At 45.8% G+C, this 20329-nt stretch overlaps 2 protein-coding genes across 4 annotated transcripts; one reads left to right on the top strand and one right to left on the bottom strand.

Moving 5' to 3' along the window:
* The first annotated feature begins 8584 nt into the window (after positions 1-8584).
* LOC136476695 (uncharacterized) lies at positions 8585-10651 on the top strand. The gene has a single exon (XM_066474628.1). The coding sequence runs from the start codon at positions 9222-9224 to the stop codon at positions 10188-10190; it is 969 nt and encodes a 322-aa protein (XP_066330725.1). The 5' UTR covers positions 8585-9221; the 3' UTR covers positions 10191-10651.
* A 1709-nt stretch (positions 10652-12360) lies between these two features.
* Positions 12361-19890, bottom strand: LOC136476694 (putative 1-phosphatidylinositol-3-phosphate 5-kinase FAB1D). Of its 3 annotated transcripts, none has more exons than XM_066474626.1 (12): positions 19318-19890; positions 19075-19168; positions 17579-18280; positions 17332-17476; positions 16878-17225; positions 15804-16724; positions 15351-15706; positions 15122-15248; positions 14863-15033; positions 13382-14779; positions 13039-13299; positions 12361-12950 (listed from the first exon to the last, which is right to left on the bottom strand). In XM_066474626.1, exons 2-12 carry the CDS (start codon positions 19113-19115, stop codon positions 12591-12593), a joined length of 4830 nt encoding a protein of 1609 aa, XP_066330723.1. In that variant the 5' UTR covers positions 19116-19168; positions 19318-19890; the 3' UTR covers positions 12361-12590. The 3 variants fall into 3 exon arrangements, with proteins under 3 accessions (XP_066330723.1, XP_066330722.1, XP_066330724.1); XM_066474625.1 differs by having other exon boundaries at positions 19075-19165; XM_066474627.1 differs by having other exon boundaries at positions 15351-15685; positions 19075-19165.
* Between the last annotated feature and the right edge of the window lie 439 nt (positions 19891-20329).

Raw genomic sequence — 20329 nt, 5'->3', positions numbered from 1 at the left:
ATTGGATCAGCGACGGCGCCCGACGACGGAGTCTGTGACGGGGCGGGCGATCGTATTGGCTGCAGTGGCTAGCGTTGCGGAAGGGAAGCGGATCGTAACCGCGTCTGATACCATGTAAGTATGATTAGAATATCTTGTCATTCATATCTTGTACATGTGTACATATAGCCGGCTGCAGCCAACCACACAGGCAAGATTACAGGCACAATCAATCAGGGGTAGCCTACTATAATTACATCAGCCTACTATAATTACATTGTGCTAACAATTATTATATTAACATACATACTACACAACTCGAAGGATGGTAGCTAATAAGAGCTTGTATGTCCAAGCTCTCTCTGCTGGCTCCAGCACCGTTCTACTGGAGCAGAACGAACCACAAAACGTGGCTTCATCACCAGGCTCCTAATAACGTACGTACTAGTGTATTTCGTGAGGCAAGAGAAAAATTAACAGCGCCCGTGTGAGCAGTGGTGCTACAATTAATAGCTAGTGTAGGACAAGCTAGAGCCAGAGGAAGCTAGCTAGGCGATATACTCCCTCCGTCCCATTGAGTTTGTCGTTGGAAAACCGTGCCCCCCTCACAATCCCGGTTCCCGAGCGACAAACTCAATGGGACGGAGGGAGTATATGCTTTGATGGAGTGGAGTATTCTCTAATAATATGGACGGAATTTCTGCATTGGGGGCATTACTCCTACGTGCTACAGTATATGCCTGCCTGCCTGCCTACACGGTTGGTGTAGCCAGCCCTGGTACAGATGTGTGGTGGTGGTGAGCTAGACGATCATCCAGGAGACGCATGTATAGGAGAGAGGACACACAATATAATACTTGTTATGCTATTTACAATCGTCAGTGGCAAGTAAACCCAAGTGAAGGGGAGTAAGTTGCATTATGTATATTATACTTTTTCTCTAATCCTAAATGTAAGTTGTGACAGAATCGTCTGAAATAACATATTTTCGGAGGCGCTCGTCTTCCACTAAACACTAAGCACCCAAAAATTAGCTATATTGGACAGTTCCGTCGAGCACACCCCAAGGGAGAACTCGAACAATCCACATTTTTCACCCAAGATCCAATAATGAGTACGAGCTTACAATACTTAGTCCATTTCATACCACAAGAGTTCTCGGAAATACATTATTACAATACCTAGTTCAGAGTGCAGAATTTAAACAGCGGAATTGAAATAAACATCTAACGATAAGATACAAGGATTCGTTTGTGCCCACCAGAAGAATCCTCCACACAACAGTCACTCCTCAAGCTGCACCTGCAACAGGGGTAAATAAACCCTGAGCACACAATGTACTCGCAAGACTTACCCGACTAGTGGGAATAATTTCCCGACTTCAAAGGATATGATAAGCTTTATGGTTTGCTGGGTTTCCTTTTTGCGAAAAGCATTACTAGTAGTGAATCCTTATGTATGTATTTTATTAGCAGTCATGATTAGTTCATTAGCTAACCATTCTATGTAAGTTCCTATTCTACTTTCAAGCAAGAGTTGAGCGATCAGATCCATTCATCCTCTTTCATCTTTTAGTTCTTACTACGGTGCTAAATCGTAGCCAAGTCGTACCGTATCACATGGCGTTCACGAACCAATGTATCACAGCTGGGTACCCCAAAACACACGCCCCGCTTGTACCCTAGGCACAAGCAAGACCAACCCACCACTCTCCTGTCAAGGGGTCCAGGTCCCCGTCCAAACTTGGACTCTAAGCCCCCACTCCTGAGTCCCGGACTTAGTGTGGTGCTTAGACCTCCACCATCCCCGCCTCCAATCAGTCGGTCCGGAAAGAGCCGGAACCCATGACAAGAGAGCAACGAGCCTTTCCGCTCCCATAAACAAGTATGTGCTCAGGATAATAAGTCTGTGACCTGACTACCATCCACAGCAATGGACGGTCCTTAACCGACATGGACAGGAAAAACAGTGTAACCAAGTTATGCCCCGTTGACTGCGGGACACAACCTATTATACCCATCAATACCCGTACCATATCCCTGCCTGGTCTTCATTTCCTTTCACTATTTTATTATGAGAGTAATAATAATAATCACCTATTATGAGTAACGGCAGGTTACTCACGCTACCGATAGTTCAAGCATAGCAGCTACTCGACCTATGCTAGTATGACTCATAGGTAGGTTGTCTATGCATGTAGTTTCAATATAATCCTGTAATGTAAATACACATCACATATATATATATATATATATATATATATATATATATATCCAGTGATCATTTAAAATAAGGGTTATGCATTGGGTCTTGTCTTGGGCAGACGGGGTGTCAGCTAAGTCAGTCAGTGACGGCTCCGGGACCTCCTCCTGTACGAGGACCTCCTCCTCTTACTCCTCGATCACCTCTTCATACTCCTGCTCTCCGACGGTCACGAACTCCACCAACTCGTTCTCTTCATGCATGCAATGATGATGCAACACTTATTATTTTGGCAACAACAACACTTAAAATAAGAATACACATGCTAAGCTACTAAGCTAGCTCTAATGACTAAGATACTAAACTAATCATTATCTCTACCAAATAGATTTCAAGCTTACCATACAAGTGCTTAACTTTTATAAACCAACATCATGCCATTATTCCTTTAGCCTTAATGGGTATTTAACTACCATATTAAGTAGTCTATTCTAGGGCTACAAAATACAGTGAGCACATAATAATACCAAAAAACTACCATAAAAATTTTAGGAGTAAAGCTATCACCAATTTACCACAAAAATACCTATAATATTTAACCTAATAATATTAAGCACTCTCAAATAATTTAATAGCTCCTAGTATCAACATGTATATATATGAACTAAATGCACTAACAAATAGAGCACAATTTTAGGAACTTAACAAAATTTGTTGCATAATTTTTGGATACCTACATGATTTTATATAATTTATCAAAGATCAGCTTAAAATTAAATCATAAAACTATTTCTAATTCCTTATGAAAAATGAAAAACGAATTCTCCCACGTGGCCCACACGTGCGGTCCACACGATGCAGCGCACGCGCACGAGCGCGCGCGGTCCATGTGAGGCCGGCCTGCAGCGCAAGGCGGCCCACGGCGAGAGAATCCCTCGTGCGCTGGCATATTAGCAAAAACGCCTCGGACTATGAACAAAACAACCCAGATGAAAGCTCTAGTTTGGTTTTGGTGAATTGATAAAACCCTAAGTGCTAACCTAGTTTATCAAGTGATCTTGAGATAGATAGCACATTTCAAGTGGTGAAGCAAATGAAGATCATGACATGATGATGGTAATGCCATGGTGATGATCAAGTGCTTGGACTTGAAAAGAAGAAAGAGAAAAACAAAAGGCTCAAGGCAAAGGTATAAATAGTAGGAGCCATTTTGTTTTGGTGATCGAGACACTTAGTGAGTGTGATCATATTTAGGATCGATAGCCATACTATTAAGAGGGGTGAAACTCATATCGAAATACGATTATCAAAGTGTCACTAGATGCTCTAACTTATTGCATATGCATTTAGGATCTAGTGGAGTGCTAACACCCTTGAAAATATTTGTGAAAATATGCTAACACATGTGCATAAGGTAATACACTTGGTGGTTGGCACATTTGAGCAAAGGTAAGAAACTTCACCAGTGGAGTGTCCGCTCGTAGAGTGCGGACAGTCTGACGGTGCCACCGGCACCCTATACAGAAAAGACAGGATTTCACAGAGTGACAGGACGCTGGGTCACTTTGTGACCGAACGCTGGATGTGTGCGTCAGGTCTTGCTGATGTGGCGGTGCACAGAGGAGATAGAGGAGACTGTGTGTGACCAGACACTGGGTGAGTCTGGTCGAGCATGACCGGACGCGTCCGATCACGAGTGGAGGCTTACTGGAAATGACCGGACGCTGGGGTCCTACGTTTGGTTGTGATCCAACTGACGTGTCTAGTCATAGCTGGAACCTTACTAGAAGTGATCGGACGCTAGGGTCCTGAGTCCGATCATGGCACTGTGCTGCGTTCGGTCATCACTTAACCGTTGGGATAGGGTGCACAATATTTGAAGAAAGGGATGACATGGCAGCCATCCGTTGATCGGAGCTGGCAGGGTGCGTCCGGTCACCCCGTGTTGTGCCCAGTGAAGGGGTACAACAGCTCTATTTTGTGGGGGCTTCTATTTAAGCCCCATGGCCGTCTCTAGCTCACTCTCTTGGCCATTTGTTTTGACATAACAACCTTGTGAGCTTAGCCAAAGCCCTCCCACTCATCTCCATCATAGATTCAACCTCTTTGTGAGATTGAGAGTGAATCCAAGTGCATTGCTTGAGTGTTTGCATCTAGAGACACTTGGTGTTCGTGTTTCACTGGGGGATTCGCTTGTTACTCTTAGTGGTTGCCACCACCTAGACGGCTTGGAGCAGCGAGGATCGTCGAGCGGAGGTTGGTGATTGTCTCTGGCTCCGATCGTGGTGATTGTGAGGGGTTCTTGACCTTTCTCTGGCGGAGAGCCAAAAGGTACTCTAGTGAATTGCTCGTGGCTTGTGTGATCCTCATCTTGTGTTGGTTGTGCGGCACCCTATTGAGAGTTTGGCGTATGATGCTAATTAGCGCGTGAACCTCAAAGTGAGTGAATCGCCACAACGAAGACTAGCTTGCCGGCAAGCAAGTGAACCACGGTAAAAAATCATTGTGTTCATTATTTGATTCCGAGGTGATTGGTCTTCATTGGTATTCATTCTTGCGATTGATTGGTTCACTCCTCGACACGGCGGTATAAACAAATTGCTCACTCTCTTTATATTACCGCAAACTAGTTGTCAAGCTCTTTAGTGTAGCTAGTTATGAGAGCTTGTTAGTTTGGTTAGTGTGGCTCTTTAGTTAGCCTTTGAGAGCACACTAACTTAGTGTAGTGACATAGCTATTGTGTGGATAGAAACTATATAAACTAGAATTGTGGTAGGTGGCTTGCAATTTTAGTAGGTTAACGCAACACTTGCTTCGTCTCATAATTGTCTAACCGGTTTGTTAAGTGTTGTTGTAGAAATTCTTAATAGACTATTCACCCCCCTCTAGCCATTAGGACCTTACATCGGAGTCCATGTTACTATTCCTAGTGACAACACCTATGCAAAAAACCCCTTGTACTCTCTCCTCTTTTACAACGACATGGTCCTTGGCCTCCCCCGCACACTCCAGCGCGGCGAGCGGTGGCACTAGCGACAACACCGGCCACCCGGGACCCATGCTAACCTAGCTAAGAGGCCGAATCTCACCAAGGGGTCGACGCGAGGCGATGTGCGACAGTTACATGAGCCCAGACGCCGTAGAAGGACGTCTCCATGACGACGGGCACCCTACGGCAATGGCGACGATGTTCAAGTGAGATGCAGCAACAACACGACAGTAGGGGTGCCGGCTCACCAGTGACCTAACCGAGGTGCCGGCTCAACCGGAGACAACCCAAGCGAGGCTGGCCACATGCGCGCTGCGAGGTGAACGACAGACCGCAAAGGCACGGTCGCATCAGCAGCGAGGAGGCGGCACTAGAGCCGCGACTAGCGTGCGCACGACGAAGAGGGGTTCTAGGCAGGGCTAGTGGTGCAGTCAATTCGACATGAGATGGCGAGGTCGGAGCTGGCCACGATGAGGCGGGCTAGGCCTTAATGGCGCGGCGGTGGGAGCAAAGCTCCAAAATTGGAGCTTAGCCTGGCCATAATCAAGGCGGGGTGGGGGTGGTCGACAAGAGGACGTAAAGGCAGAGACGCGGGCACGAGGAATTGATGATAGGTGCTCGCTCTCTGGCTCACCGTGACCGTGACTCGACGACGACGGAAAGCAGCGGGAGAAAGAGAAAAACAGGGCACGACAGGTGGGCTCGGTTCGTCCTTGCCTTGGCAAGACATGAGCGGTTGTGGCCGAGGGACCTACGTCCAAGCACGAGGGGATGAGCGTGAGCGTTCGTGACCGGCCATGGCCCACGCCCCACAGCGCCATTAATAGCATGACGACGGCGTGCACAGCCATGTGCGGACGGCACCCAACCGGGCCAGGGAGGGGGCAGCGCGATGCAGCGAGCAGACACGAGTACGAGAGTGACACAACGGCAGCGGCAGCGTCGCGACGCGAGGCAGCAGTGGGCGAACGTGATGACATCGGCAGCGCGGGGCAGGATAGTAGGGCGCGGGGCCAACGACTCGCTGCGGCCGGCCTTGGCCAAGCCCAAGCGGCCCGACCGACCCAGCATGGTGGCGCAGGGTGACCGCGCGAGACGTGACCATGTGCGTTACGTGGGTAGGTCGCGCGGTGACCGCGCACCCGGCGCCAACCAACCCGAGACAAGTACGGGCACGAATTTTAAAGCGTTGATCACGACCAAACCGTTGCTCCTAAACCTAAACCGGCTTCACTACACTCAAGATGGCATATGGAACTACTAAATCGAATCATAGCACTACACCAATCCTTAACCCAATCTCTTCAAATAAATTGCTAAACATAGCAGCGTCTAGCCGTTGACAGACTTGAAAATTTTCTGAACTTGATTTCAATTTGCGATTTGTAGGCTATTGAAAATATTACAAAGCAATATTATTTTTAAAAGAAAATATTTCATTGTCATCTACAAAGTTTGTACTTCAACTTTATTTAAGTATCACACACATGTTCTATATTATTTTTGCTTAATAAAAATTGGTTTTAAACCATACTTGATATGCATGAACCATCGAACCAACTTTCGTTTAGCATTTTTATTGATCATTTTGAGTTACAGAAATTGATCTACACACTTCACCACATACATTAACACACAAGTATGATGCTCATGACATGTTTTAGTAGATGATTAACGGGGCAACACTGAGGGTGTTACATAAGTCGACTTATCTTTGTCCTAAACTTGTATTTTAGTTTTGACCATTAATGGCTAAAAAATATGTATAAGGTGATAGTTTTGACAATTAGTGGCTAAAGAATTATATAAATCGATAACATGACGATGTTTATATCTTTGTTTATCATGGAACATACTTTCATGGAGTAATATATATCCTTTTCTATTCAAAGCAACATATTCTTATAGAAATTATTTGTCAAAGTGCACTGTTGAAGATCGTGTGGGTGTATTCTTATAGTATATAACTCTATAGTAAAAGAATTATTTTCTTAAATAGATAGATATTATTAGTCAAAGTGCGGCATTGAAGACCGTGTTGATGTCCTAATTAAGGCAATTCCCAATATTATACTGTGATGCTATATCCAATACTGGACCTATGGGTACACCTAGGTGTTTGGTTGATCTATTTCCTTTCTACTCAAGACAGAATTATTAGTTTAAATATGCTTTGATTCAAACACATATACTAGAACGGATGCCCCTCTCAAAGTTAGAGATGTGCCAAATAATAGAGCCTTATTAGGGTCTGTCTGGAACGCATTAATTATTTCACAAGAATTATAAAGAAATTTTATCGAAATCAGTTCGATTTAACAAAAAATGTAGGACTGAAGTAAAAATCCCCTCATCCCAAACATGGCCAAGATATGTATTTAATTTGCGACTAGAGAGAGTACTTCGTTTGTCATGGGTTGGGTTTTGGGAGGGCCAAAGGCAAAGGCAAACAATAACATACAACATGCTAGCTCTTTGCATTGGTACGGTTTCCCAACCAATGCAATCCTAGTAACACATATAATCACACTCTCGTTCTCCTAAACCCCACGAGCGCCTAGACAGTAGGGTTATTAACATATGCAGTCCATCATAGAAACTGCTTGTAACAAGGAGCTAGGAGGAGGCATGATTGCTGGGTTGGTTGGGTTGACGGTTGGTTCTTGGGGATGATGGGGAGCCCCGGCCCTGGCCCGGGTGAGAGGAGAGGCTGTCTGTGCCTGCTTGCTGGCCGCCTCAAAAGGCGGTTTGCGTTGTAGCGGCCAGAGAGATTTGTACGGGTACAAGGAAACCCATCATTCCGGTTGCAGCGACGCAGCCTCAAACTGATGCCCATTTCCAGGCCATCCATCATCCTCCCTTGCCTTATGCCCTGTGCCATGGGGACTTGGATTCCCTGAATATACTCTCCTCAGCCTCCTAGAGAGTAGAGACCGGGCCTGTGTCCTCTCTCCCCAAAGACAGATCTCTCGTACTCCCTGCCCGCCTTTGAAACCCTGTCTTTCTTCCTTCTCATCCTCTCGGTAGTCTTGGAAACAGACATTCTTGCTAATCATCACTAGCGACGAACTGGACATCTAGATAATCTCACGTGGAAGGGGATGCTTTTTACACTAGACTAGACGCTCAGTAATTTCTGAAACGAAGACGCGTATAATACTTGCTGAACGGTGACAAGCGCATGTATGTACCGCAGGATCGGAGTATTTTGCAGCTGCGACGGTGGGAGTGTACGTACGGAGACGGAGGCCATGGGCTCCAACATGGCCGGCCTTGTGAGTTGTGACGCCAACATGGCAGGGAGGGGGTCAAGGGCAGACAGAGGAGAGGCAGCACAGCTCAGAGACCATACGTATCTGCAGGGATGAAGGGCGCAGCCAGCCGTGAATTGCAGCTGCTACTACTAGTCTGCTACTGCTACGGTCGTCTCGTCTCATCTCTGATACGATACTCATGGTCGTCTGATACGATACGCATGGTCATCTCATATTCAGAGTTGCAGCCTTGCAGGCCAAGAGTAGACTAGGCTGTTGGGTTTTCCGATGCCGGACGGCTGCTCTGCTCCTTCATCCTGCATGCCATCACTTGTTCTTGACTGGGAGCAAGGAAGCACGGAGGTTGGCTCACAGGGCGAGGCGACCACCCAAGCAGAAAGAAGCAGTGGGCATCTGGCAACCGGCATACGGAGTACTCTGGCATGGAAGCCATGGATTGAAGCCAGACTGTGAGAGTGAGACTGGTGCAGCAGCATCGAAATGAATCAATCATCGTTCCCCCTGCGCAACAGACACCCCATCATTACCCATTACCATAGTCCCTCCCCTCCCCTGCATTGCTTTCACTCCCAGCTCTGACACCTCTCCTCTGATGGCCCAGGGAGTCTCTCGTGTGTGCCTGCGCTGCGGCTGCCTGCCTATAAAACCCAGCGACCAGGCAGAGGCAGGCTCAGCGCACACCGCACCAGTGTCCTCCTGTCCATCGTCCATCTGTCCATGCACAGCCACCGCCACCACCATTGAGCAGAGCAGCCAGGAACAGCAATAGCAATAGCATGAACGCGTTCTACTCTTCCATGGCGCACGGGCTGGACGCGCTGCAGCGCAGCCAGCACGCGTGCCTATCGGCGGCCTTCCTGCAGCAGGTGGCGGCGCTGCTGCGGTCGCTGCACTCGCAGCTACTCCACCTGGTGCAGCGCCTCCACCTGCCGCCGGGGGAGAGCTGGCTGGACGAGTACATGGACGAGACCTCCCGCCTGTGGGACGCCTGCCAGCTCGCCCGCGCGGGAGCCGCGGGGCTCGACGCATACTGCGCCGCCGCTGCACGCGTCGCCCCCGCGCTCCGCGACTGGCTCTACGGCTCCAGCGGCTCCGGCGGCTCCCACTCCCACGCCGCGGCCGTGCGCCACCTCCAGCGCGCCATCACCGCGCCCAGGCGCCACGCCGTCGCGCTCCACCAGGATAACCGCGCGCTCGCCGACGCCAGGCTCGACCCGGCCTCGCTCCTGCTCGACGACCGCTCCCCGCTCGAGTTCAAGCTCAACGCCTTCAACGGCTTCCGCGGCGTCCTCTACGCGCTGCGCAACGCCACCTCCTTCCTCCTCGTCCTCCTCGTCTCCGGCACCGTCACCTGCCTCCCCGACCTCACCGCCGGCTGCTCTTCCGTCACCCACCACCAGCTCCGCGCCTCGGGTGGTGGCTACGTTGCCTCCGTCGCCTGCCTGCGACAGCGCGTCGCCCAGGAGATGGAAGGATGCATCATCGGCGGCGGGATCATGATGTACGAGTTCCGCCAAGCCAGGGCTGCCATTGACGGCCTCAAGCAGGACTTCGACAGGGTCGTTGCCATGGGCGGCTACCGCGACGACATCAGCGACAGCCTCGGCCAGAGAGCCGAGATCATCAGTGGCTGGGTTGGGATGCTGCGATCAGGAGCCGAGGCCGTCATCGCTGAGCTCGATGACTTCTTCGACGAAATCGTCGAGGGCAGGAAGATGCTCTCCGACCTCTGCAGCCATCGCTAGCTAGCTCCTCCCGTCCTTAGATTATCAGCTGGAACAAAATTAAACTTCACAATCACAAGATGAGTTGTTCAGAGGAACGGTTTCAGCAGGCAGCTCCACTTCTTCTATTCTATGCCACCCTAGTAGTACTAGTAGATACTCCAACAAGAGGCTAACAAATCTAGGCAACCCAAGAAAAGGTGCTTTTTGTTTGTTTGTTTAATTTGTTTTCCTCTCCCCTTCTCTCGTTAAGTGCAGTGCAGTGCAGTACGTGCTGTTTACTCTCTAGCTAGCTTAGCAAGCTAGCAACCACTCTAGTAGGGTGTCCATACTTTAAGTCATGCATGTAGCAGCAGAATCATCATCCTCTTTGTATGCTTCCCAATCAACGGCGGTACTGCCACTTCCTATTGTGCCTGCCTATTGTCAGAATCAGAACCAGAACATATCTCTAGCATTCTTTTCAACATAATATACTTCAGATTTAGACGTACTTTTAATTATAGTATATAATTATATATATATGGTAATAATATCACAGCTGATGCTGAAAAGGAGAATCCGCGAGTGCCACCAATCAGACCTCCGAAAAAGGAAAACCAACTCTTCGCCCTTTTCTATAACTGGGAAAGCACTGTGGTGGTGCGGCCAACTTGTTGGACATATATAGGTAGGAGACAAAAAGGAAGAAGAAACTAGACTTTTCTGTTCTTATTCTTTTTTGCTTGTTCGTTTTGTTTTTGGTGGTAGGCTTATGCTTTCGTCCATTGAAACGTATCGTCGCTTCCCACCAGCCCAAGAATACGGTGAATGGTACAAAAAAGACCGGTCATTTTAATAAAACAGAGAAGATGAACAAACGGCCTAAGGGAGGGATGGTTGTCGTTTTAACAAAACAGAGAAGATGAACAAACGACCTAAGGGAGGGATGGTACCTTTGTGGCCGCTTTTGTGAGATTCTTTTCTTGTGATGCTTCTCTTTGATATCTGACCCCAGTCACCATTTGGTTGTATAATCATGAGGAACAGCCTTCTGGAATTGGAACAGAATGATCACTTTGTGAACGTCTTTTGAGCCAGAATCATCCTCTGGACCTCAATCGGATGAAGAGAACCACTGCCGGCAAAGTTTGCAATGCCAAATTGATTGAGCTGCCTTGCAGGGCCAAAAGCAAGCGATATCATGGTAAGCAGCAGGGCAATCCATATTCCATACTTTGGGTTAGGGCTCTGCCTCTGGTGGGAAAAGCTGAGCTTCATCAGCCCACCAAATCCAATCTCTTCCTCAAACAGACACAATGATCACCTCTTAAAGCAGCAATCAGAATCGCTTGACCAAAATATAAGCTGCTCATCATGAATTCACACTGAACTGAAAAATCAAAATACTGATTGATTAGAAAAAGGTCAGGTTAACATTCAGTCAACCTGCTGAGCCAACAGAAGAAAAGTTCTTGGTATCAGTTATCTGGTCAAGCAAAAATTATATTACAAGCTCCAACTTAGATGATAATGTGCTTTGGCTCAAGAAGGGAAAGTAGCATATAATTAAGTACTGAACTGAACAGTGAAGTTTGTACTCAGTCATGAATTGTCACAAAAAAATTACCTCATCAATGGTCCAGGCATACCTGTATAGCAATAAATTAGCACATAGAACAGCAATCAGTAGGCACATCACCAGGCCTGTACTGCCTGATGCAGAACCTCATCTACAGGGAAGATATCTGAAAAATAAAAAAAGGCATAAATGCGTATAAAAATGGTTTCAGGGCATACATGCATATTGAGTGAAATTCCAGAAACAGAACAATTAAACTTAATTACCCATTCTAAGTAACAATGGAACTCCGTTTATAAAAGAAAATACAGAGTAGCTTGCAATATGTTCTATACCAGATCTGAAAAAGCTGTACATTGTGGAGAACCAAAAAGAAGTGAAAGGGGGCATACCGAAACTGGACAGTATCCATCAAACACAAAATCTGTATTGTGCTGTGTGCAACAAGATCAGAGGGCAGGCTTTTATACGGCGCCGCTTTCAGATCCCAGCAAGTACACTGGGGGTACATAGTACAACATAATACTCAATTGACCTAATTTCAATAGAGGTGGGAAATGTCTATCTTGGACAGTTAGTCATAAGTGAAGAATAGACTGCTTGAGTCACACAAGTGGTACGTCCAAAAAATGATCATATGAATTCTTAATTTCACTATAATAATTATGAAATTAACAATGAACATTTGTATAGGTACACGTCATGTGGACCTCACTTGCCCAACAATTTGCCTAAAAACCGCAAACTTTTGGATAGATTAACAGTGAGGTCCTCCTATGTACACCATTTTACAAAGTGAAAAGTAGCCAAACAACAATGGGATAGACTTCAACAAAACTGCCAGGAAGTCCTGCACAGGATTAGGTACACCCCTCAGTTTCATTTAGGTGCTGAAGCAGGTTATCACCATTCTGGACTTCCGCCAAGTTGTGATTGCTCTGACCAAGGGATTTGCATTGCTTAGAAGAATTATCAGGACTCCATGTGTCTGGAACTGACAGGAAGTACTTCGCCATGAACTTCCTAAACCTTTTCTTGTATTCCTTGGGGGAAATAACAGTTGGTGAAACATTCTTGGGTACTACCAGAGAAGTCTTCACCCATGTCTCCAGTTGTTTGTCCCAAGTATATTGCCTCAGATAATCAATGATGCCAAACACAAGTTCGTGCTTCTCTTTGTCCACTCCCACAAGTAGAGAATAGTCCATGACATTCACTGACTGCAAGTACAATAATTATGTTCACAAATGTTATCATTGAAAAAACATAACTGCCAGTAACTGTGGCAAAGATGTGTTTTATGCTTACAGTGAGGAAAGCTGTGTCATTCCAGATTGCGCGCTGCAAAAGATGCTTTGTTCTTCCACCAATATAGATTGGAGAAAAACCCATGTCCTCAACATAATTTTGGTCCAGGTAAACAGTATCACGATCATTTGAGTCAGTGACGCGTCGCGAAAAAGTAGCACCTTTGAGGTCATAAATTCGTGAAATATTGTGGCCAAAGAGAAGATTTTCCATCACCATCAAGTCGATCTTTACCTCTTTGCCATGCCTAATTTGCTTAACCTGAAACAGGCAAGTGAGTCCACATGAAAAAAAAAAGCAGGAAAATGAATCGAAATCAAACTCGAGCTCTTGATATAACTACCTGATAGATTCCTAATATCTTGGCAAGGCAAGTTTGGCTTCCAGTGTCCAGAGAATGGTAAACATGCTTAAAGTAATCAGGGGCAAATGTAATAAATGACTCGAACTCTGTTTTCTTGATTTGCTTTATGATGAACCTGTCATCCGTCGTCTTTGCAAAATAGGCCTTGCTCTTTCCACCTTGAGCATTCCACTTCTTGCAGCGGCTTAAGGAAGTAATATATGCAAGCTCGGATGGGCAACACTTTTTTCGGAGTGCAAAGAATTGATTGTCATATACAACAGTGACCGAATATTTGCCTCTGAGAGTCACTTTCCCGTTCACAGTCATTTCTGGATGCATCGGGGACAATAAAGATGAGCTATCATAACCAGAAAAGTCATCAGATGAAAATGAAGACACAGATGACAAGCTTGCTTCAGAATCTGTAGATGACCATGACGACGAGCTGAAAGAATTTTCAGACAGAAAACTATAAGATTTCTCCATTGCTTTAGCATGCTCTCCCTTGGAATAATCCATTCCATTCTCAAATTTTAAATCTATCAAATGGCGGCGTTCATCAGATATGGCAAGAGCACGAGCTATTATGCTGGATATCTCATCTTCCATTATGCACAAAATATTACCACCTGGACCTACCGCAAACTGCGGAGAGTATGCCTTGTCATGTTGTTCAAACAAGGGAGGAAGATAATGTGGCAAATAATTGTTAATGAGTTCAAACTTTTCCAAATATCCAATTTGAATGTCATTCCTGTAAGCCAATTGAGACTCGGCAATTGAATTCCAAATCCACCTTTCCCTTTCATCCCAATAAGGATATTTGAACTGTTGGGGAGTGCTACAAGGCTCCTGTTCCATGGGTATTGGATCTGCTACTGTGTCATTGACCTGGACCTCATTATCATTGGATATTTCGGAACAAGGATCATTTGTGCTTTCTATTGTGCCATCTACCTTTATTTGACCATGAGCAATGGATGATTCTTCAGCTTTACTACCTCCATTGCAAGTTAGTTCCGAGTGCCCAGCTTCCTGGCTTTCATCAAGCAAGGGTGCTGCAGCATCACATGATTGAGGATCAAGTTTGTTACTTGCAGACTCCGTGGTACTGGCTACCCCCAAAGCTATTGTAGTTTTGTCATATGTAGATTCACTGATTTTTTTATCAATACCAGAGTTATCGCCATAGATCCCATCAACAGTATCAGCAGGATTCTTGTAATTAGCAACACTTTCTAGTTGGACAGATTTACAGTAGAATAATTGATGTAGACGGTGGTCCCAAATGTAAAGCTTAAGTAGAAGGTCCTGATAGTACCAATTTATATTCAATAGTTCATGCACAGACGACGAGAGTATCCCATTTTGATCAGCGGCCTTGTCCACAGAACTCTGCAGGACAACACAGATATAAAAATTCAATCAACAATAATAAACAGAACAAACACCGAGGCAAATAGAATGCATATACCCACCTCAAACTGGGCCTTTTCTTTTATCAACAACTCTTCTAGTTCAGTGAAGTCCTTAACATGGAGTGCGAGGCCACAATTGATTGCTAATGTTATTGCATCAGGATGTTCATTCTTCAAGTTTTGTAGAAATCTTGCAACCCCAGAGAAAAGTGCCATACCTTTAGCATGAATCTTGAGAGATGGAGCATAATCGTCAGGCACCATTGTACAATAACTGAAGATAAGTAATGAAAAAAACAGTCAAGAGAATGAACCATACATTTCTCCTTTGTCCTTCAAACCAATCCTGTCTGATGGGGTTGACGAACTGGAGAGTAGGTTGTGGTTTGCAGGTAGCGTAAATTTCAACTGATGAGTACCGGAACATAGCAACTTTAGAGCCCAACCTGAAATTAGTAAGAATGAGGAAGTATTCATCACCAAACTGCAAAAAAGGTAGTTTCCATGGAATTGTTATATGAAACCCTAATGGCTAGCAGGAAGTTTACCCGAAAAAGCGCAAGCAATCCCTGTTGACCAAATGTCCACATATGGATAACCTTCTTGCTGCAGAGTGGCTCGAAAAACTGAGTTCAAGGAATTTCCCAAACGAGAGGTTGCATGCTTCAGCTGATATTAGTACTCTTGGAGTTGGTTTGGATACCCCATGTTCATGATCACATCTTGAGCACCTAGTCCACATCCATATTTTTCCTTCGGATTCACCTGGTAAATGGTGTTGGGGCACCAAACGTTTCACTAGAACGGTCAAATTTCCATTTCGGTGCGTGTAGGAGTACATGTGCGACTCTGGAGGCTCTCCACATGAGGAGCAACTCAGTTTCTGCAAGGGAAACATTAAAAGCTGAGCCTCCAGCAACCGAGTCAAATTGTATTACAAACACAAAACACAGATATTTCACGTAAGAACAAAACACTAGAAGGTTATGAAATAGTGTCACCTGATTCTGCAGAATGTCTTGCAAATATCGCCCCAAGGACACATCAAAACTCCCATAGTATTTTATACGGGTTAAATGGCTTTGTTCACAGATAACCTGCTTTTCCGTGCACTGGCTAGACATCAAAATCAGTATGCTGTGAGAATCAAGTGCATCATCAGCTTGATCATCGTCGACATATTTCTCTTTGATAACAATACTTGTAGTACTATGTGCCCCATTGTCTTCCATAACAGGTGATTCTCCATTTTTACCACTTACAGAAGAACTACTCGGCATTATTACTTGAGTAATTTCTTGTTTCTGGGCATCATTTATGGACTCCCCATTTTCAATGGAAACCGCAGACTCTTCTATCTTTGGCCTATGGAAACCATTACTAACAGTTTCTTGACCGGATTCAGCCCTGACTTCCTTCCTATTATCATTTGCCTCTTGCAATGAAGTAACAGGTAAGTAAATATTCTGGTGTAACATGTCAGCGAACAATTTCCTTAGTGGCCCTTGGACTGGTAATGTTAACCTCTCAGTAGTATTGAGCCTTGCACCTTGTTCAAGGTCATTTGCAGAGCTGCTGGATACTGAACTGAATGCATCCACATTTCTTGGAGATGTCAAAGGTTTGTTCACATCAGCATAGCTGTTAGAAGTGGCATGGAACAGTCTAAGTGCTGGAGAGTCATCATGTGAAGGAAAGCTAGGGATAGCACCACTAAGAGCAGCAACATCATAAGCAGTTGGTGATGTCCCTTCTGTAGCAGTAACAGAAGTTTCTTTTGGGGTACTTTTATCATTTAGAAAAACCCTTTGATCTTCAAAGAAAGATGTTTCAAGGATCAAGTGATATGCTGCAAAGACCGTAAAATGCATTACTTGTTTGACTTTCTTCAATTCTTCACTGTTTGTTCCTTTTAGCAGTATCTGAAAAAGAAAGAAAACCACTCTAACTGTAAATATTAATCCAAAAGGTATGGAATACCAATCAGTTTGGGACTTGCTACTAATTCAATAAATGGTATTAGTGCGCATGGAATAGACTATTTCCAGTATACAATGAGCATGAACTATACATACCGTGCAACCGAGTGGACGTGGAAAGCCTTCCAAGAACATTAATGTTTTAGATGTCATCTTCCCACCCTCACTGGCGTTGTTGTGCTCCTCGATAAATTTTTCAATATGAAAGTAGTCACATTGCTTCAGCTTTGGTTTATCCAAAACTTCTGAAAACGATATTATGGGAGAGCCTGTACAGCGTGCAATTCTTTGTAGCCGGTTGAGTTTCATATCAAGAATTAGCGTGACACCTTCTTTCAGAAGAAGTTCTTGAATGTTTCGTGAAACAGTTTTCTCGACCAGAACAACATTGGGACTGCATATCTCCATCATTTTACCAATAGCTCTCTCCAACAGATCCTTTTCCTGATTGTTAGAGGCATAGAAAATAGAAGGTATTATTCCTCCGTGAAAAAAAAACAGAAGCCGAGGTTTAATATTTGCATACATATATAAATATGTAGCATCTAACCTGATCCATTGAATTAAATGATGACAAACCGACATCAGAATGCCCAAGGACTCCTTTGAGAAGTAGAAGCCTAGGATTGTGGCAATTTGTCGGCATGTGCTTATGAGCAGCATTCTTCTTGAAGACTAACCCCTTGAACACCTCACTGCAACCAAACCAACATTGCCACAGGTTAACGGATATAGTTTGAAACAGAAACAGAAATCCTATTCCTATGTATTGATGTGAAGACAAATTATTGCTTCACCTTTGCCGGCGAGTACCAGATGCTACGCATTTGACTTTGATGTAAGAGCCAGGGTCCATTTCCTTTCCCATGCTACCATCAGGTTTAATAAGTAGCGCTGCTTCCCATGACAGGGAGGTGACGATGTCAAGCCAGCTATCGCTACCCTCTTCGTTGGAAGACGGAATGCCAGCAGATGCGAGAAACCGACTGACAAGTATCTTCAGCTGGCCATTCATAGCTTCTAACATCGCCTTCTCTCGTTCCTCCCTATGATTGCTAGTGCCGGAGTCATGCTGCTTACCAGGGGATGGGAAACTTGACTGGCCCCACTTTATCCCGTCACTATAATCATCGTCGTCGTCGTCATAAGCGATGCTTGTAGCAAAACTCTGGGCCTCATCCTCCTTATCTGCAGCTTGAGGTGGTATCCAGATTGTCTCATTTTCTAGAAATGAGATCTCTGTATTACTGCTTCTGCCATTGGTACTCTCGGCCCCATCAGAATCGTCACCGGACTTGATGGAGCGGTCATCAACAGAAGATGTGGATGCATGACGGCTGATACCACCTTGTCTGTGGCCTGAAGCGCTGGAGGGAACATTGTTGTCATCTGTGGACTGATGATTTATATGCTTATCGGCATCCGCAGCCTGACTCTGCTCGTGATGATCCCCACCATGGGGACCGCGATGGTAACCATTAGCCTCTGGTGCATCCTCCCTGTTGTGTTGGGCAAAAGGGAAAAGGGTGAGGATGGGGGGCCTCCATACATATCTATGTGCTTTTACACTGGATTGTTAATAAAAAATTAAAGCTGTACAGGTTTAGCTAGTTGTTAGCAGGCAAAGAAACAAAAATATCCCTATTCAGGCCTTGTTTAGATCACCTCCAAATTCCAAGTTTTTTCACTCTCTCTCCATCACATCAATTTTTAGCCGCTTGCATGGAGTATTAAATGTAGGTAAAAAAAAATAACTAATTGCACAGTTTAGTTGGAAATCACGAGATGAATCTTTTGAGCTTAGTTGGTCCACGATTGGACAATATTTACCAAATAAGACGAAAGAGTTACTATTCATCAGGTTAATATTTTTTGCAATCTAAACATGGCCTCAGTGTTACCAACACATAGAGTGCCAGAGAATAATTGAGTTAGATTCAAGCTCTGCAACACTAGTTTTCAGGGAAAAAAAGGGACATATGCTTAAGAAATAGATGCTGTATAATAACATAGCCTGTTGGTGGTGGTGGTAAAAATAAAAAGGCTAAGGTAGGGGAGAGTATTCTGCAAAAAGGCTAAGGTAGGGGAGAGTATTCTGGAAACGGTCCAGTAACATGAATGATACACCTGGACCTGATTGAGGAGGGGAGGAAAGTTAAACATGGAAGCAAGCAAAGTAATAATAAAGTGGATTTGTTAATCTGATGAATTGGTTTGGTTGCAACCTGAGCCAAGCCGGAGGAGGAGGCTGAGGATTGATTAAGCTCGACGCAAGAGAAGAGAACTGAAATACCTGGTTGCGTGATGGTGGCGCTGATCCATGTCGGAGCACATTGCCTGTGGCGAAGGCAGGCGGCAGCTTGTCACATGCCCTTGCGGTTGGTCTGCTGGAATTGGTTATGGGTCAATGAAAAAGGGGAAAAACCCAAGTTAGTAGCAGGCATAATACACTTGTAAATTACTACTCCTAACTTTAAGGAATTGGAGCAGATCAGATCCGAATCCGAATGCATAAAGGAAGGGAAGAGAAGGGGACCTGGTGGGTGTTCGTCGCCGGCGAAGGACCTCCTCGACCTGGGCGCCACCTGGCGCAGGGAGGGCGGCGGTGGGCCGGTTGCGGTTGGCGGCAGGAGCTAGCGCTTGCGCACGTGGGGCGAAGGGTAGCTGAAATCCAATCCAATCGGAATCGTGTGGATTGGATGAGGAGCGAGGAGGGCGGCGGCGCGCACACCCCCGAGCGATCGATCCTGGAATCGGAATCCCAATGGTACGGTACGGGGTGCCTGCAAGCAATTCGGCGGATGGATCTCTCTGCTCCTCCGTCCCGTACCCCGAGATGCCAAGCCGGTGGTGGAGGGAGGCGGCAGTGTCTACTAGTGCTCGGTGTCGGGCGCTAGAGTCCCGTTGCTCGACGGCGCTGGAATCCTCCCCGGTAGCTTGCGCGGGGGCTCTGGCCGCAGCGATTGGACCAGCTAGGTAACTAGGTAGCAGAAGCACGCACACCAGGCACACCAGGAGAGGAGAGGAGAGGAGAGGAGAGGGGGAGTCCAAGGTAAGGCAACAAAGCCAAGCCAAGTCTAGTCTAGAAACGAGAAGAAAGAGGGAGGAAGGCGAGCAAGGAAGACGACGGCAGGTGAGGAACGCTGTCCCTTGGTCGCCGCTGGGCCCCACCTGCCTCGAGTGCCGTGGGGCCCGCGCACAACTATCTTCTTCCCTTTTTCTTTTTGGGTTTGGAATTAATTAATAATACTGTACGCGCAACTTAGAATTATAATCATTACTGTATTAAATACTCCTGTACGGAGCATATCTCATTTTAATTTTTTATTTATGTATTTATACGATCATTAGTACTGTGCGTAGTAGTAATTGCAGACAGACAAAATATAAATAAAAAAATAAAATTGGTAAGCGGCGGGCGCCGACACGACGACACGGTCAGGTCAACAAGAAGGCCTCGAGATGGCGTCACCACGATAGGCGGGGCTGACTCGGCTCCCTCGATCTACTGCAACCGACTGCCTGAGCCGTAGGAGTATGCCCCGTAT

This window comes from Miscanthus floridulus, chromosome 8 (assembly GCF_019320115.1).
Source record: "Miscanthus floridulus cultivar M001 chromosome 8, ASM1932011v1, whole genome shotgun sequence".
Lineage (NCBI taxonomy): Eukaryota > Viridiplantae > Streptophyta > Magnoliopsida > Poales > Poaceae > Miscanthus > Miscanthus floridulus.
The sequence above is the reverse complement of the archived record's forward strand: the minus strand, read 5'-3'. Positions and strand labels throughout refer to the sequence as shown.

Coding starts and splice junctions, on each gene's coding strand:
- LOC136476695 (XM_066474628.1), top strand. CDS start 9,222: ATGAACGCGTTCTACTCTTCCATGGCGCACGGGCTGGACGCGCTGCAG.
- LOC136476694 (XM_066474626.1), bottom strand. CDS start 19,115: ATGTGCTCCGACATGGATCAGCGCCACCATCACGCAACCAG. Junction 15,034..15,121: donor TTGAAGGACAAAGGAGAAAT/GTATGGTTCATT, acceptor CCATCTCTCAAG/ATTCATGCTAAAGGTATGGC. Junction 12,951..13,038: donor ATGACACAGCTTTCCTCACT/GTAAGCATAAAA, acceptor TTGTACTTGCAG/TCAGTGAATGTCATGGACTA.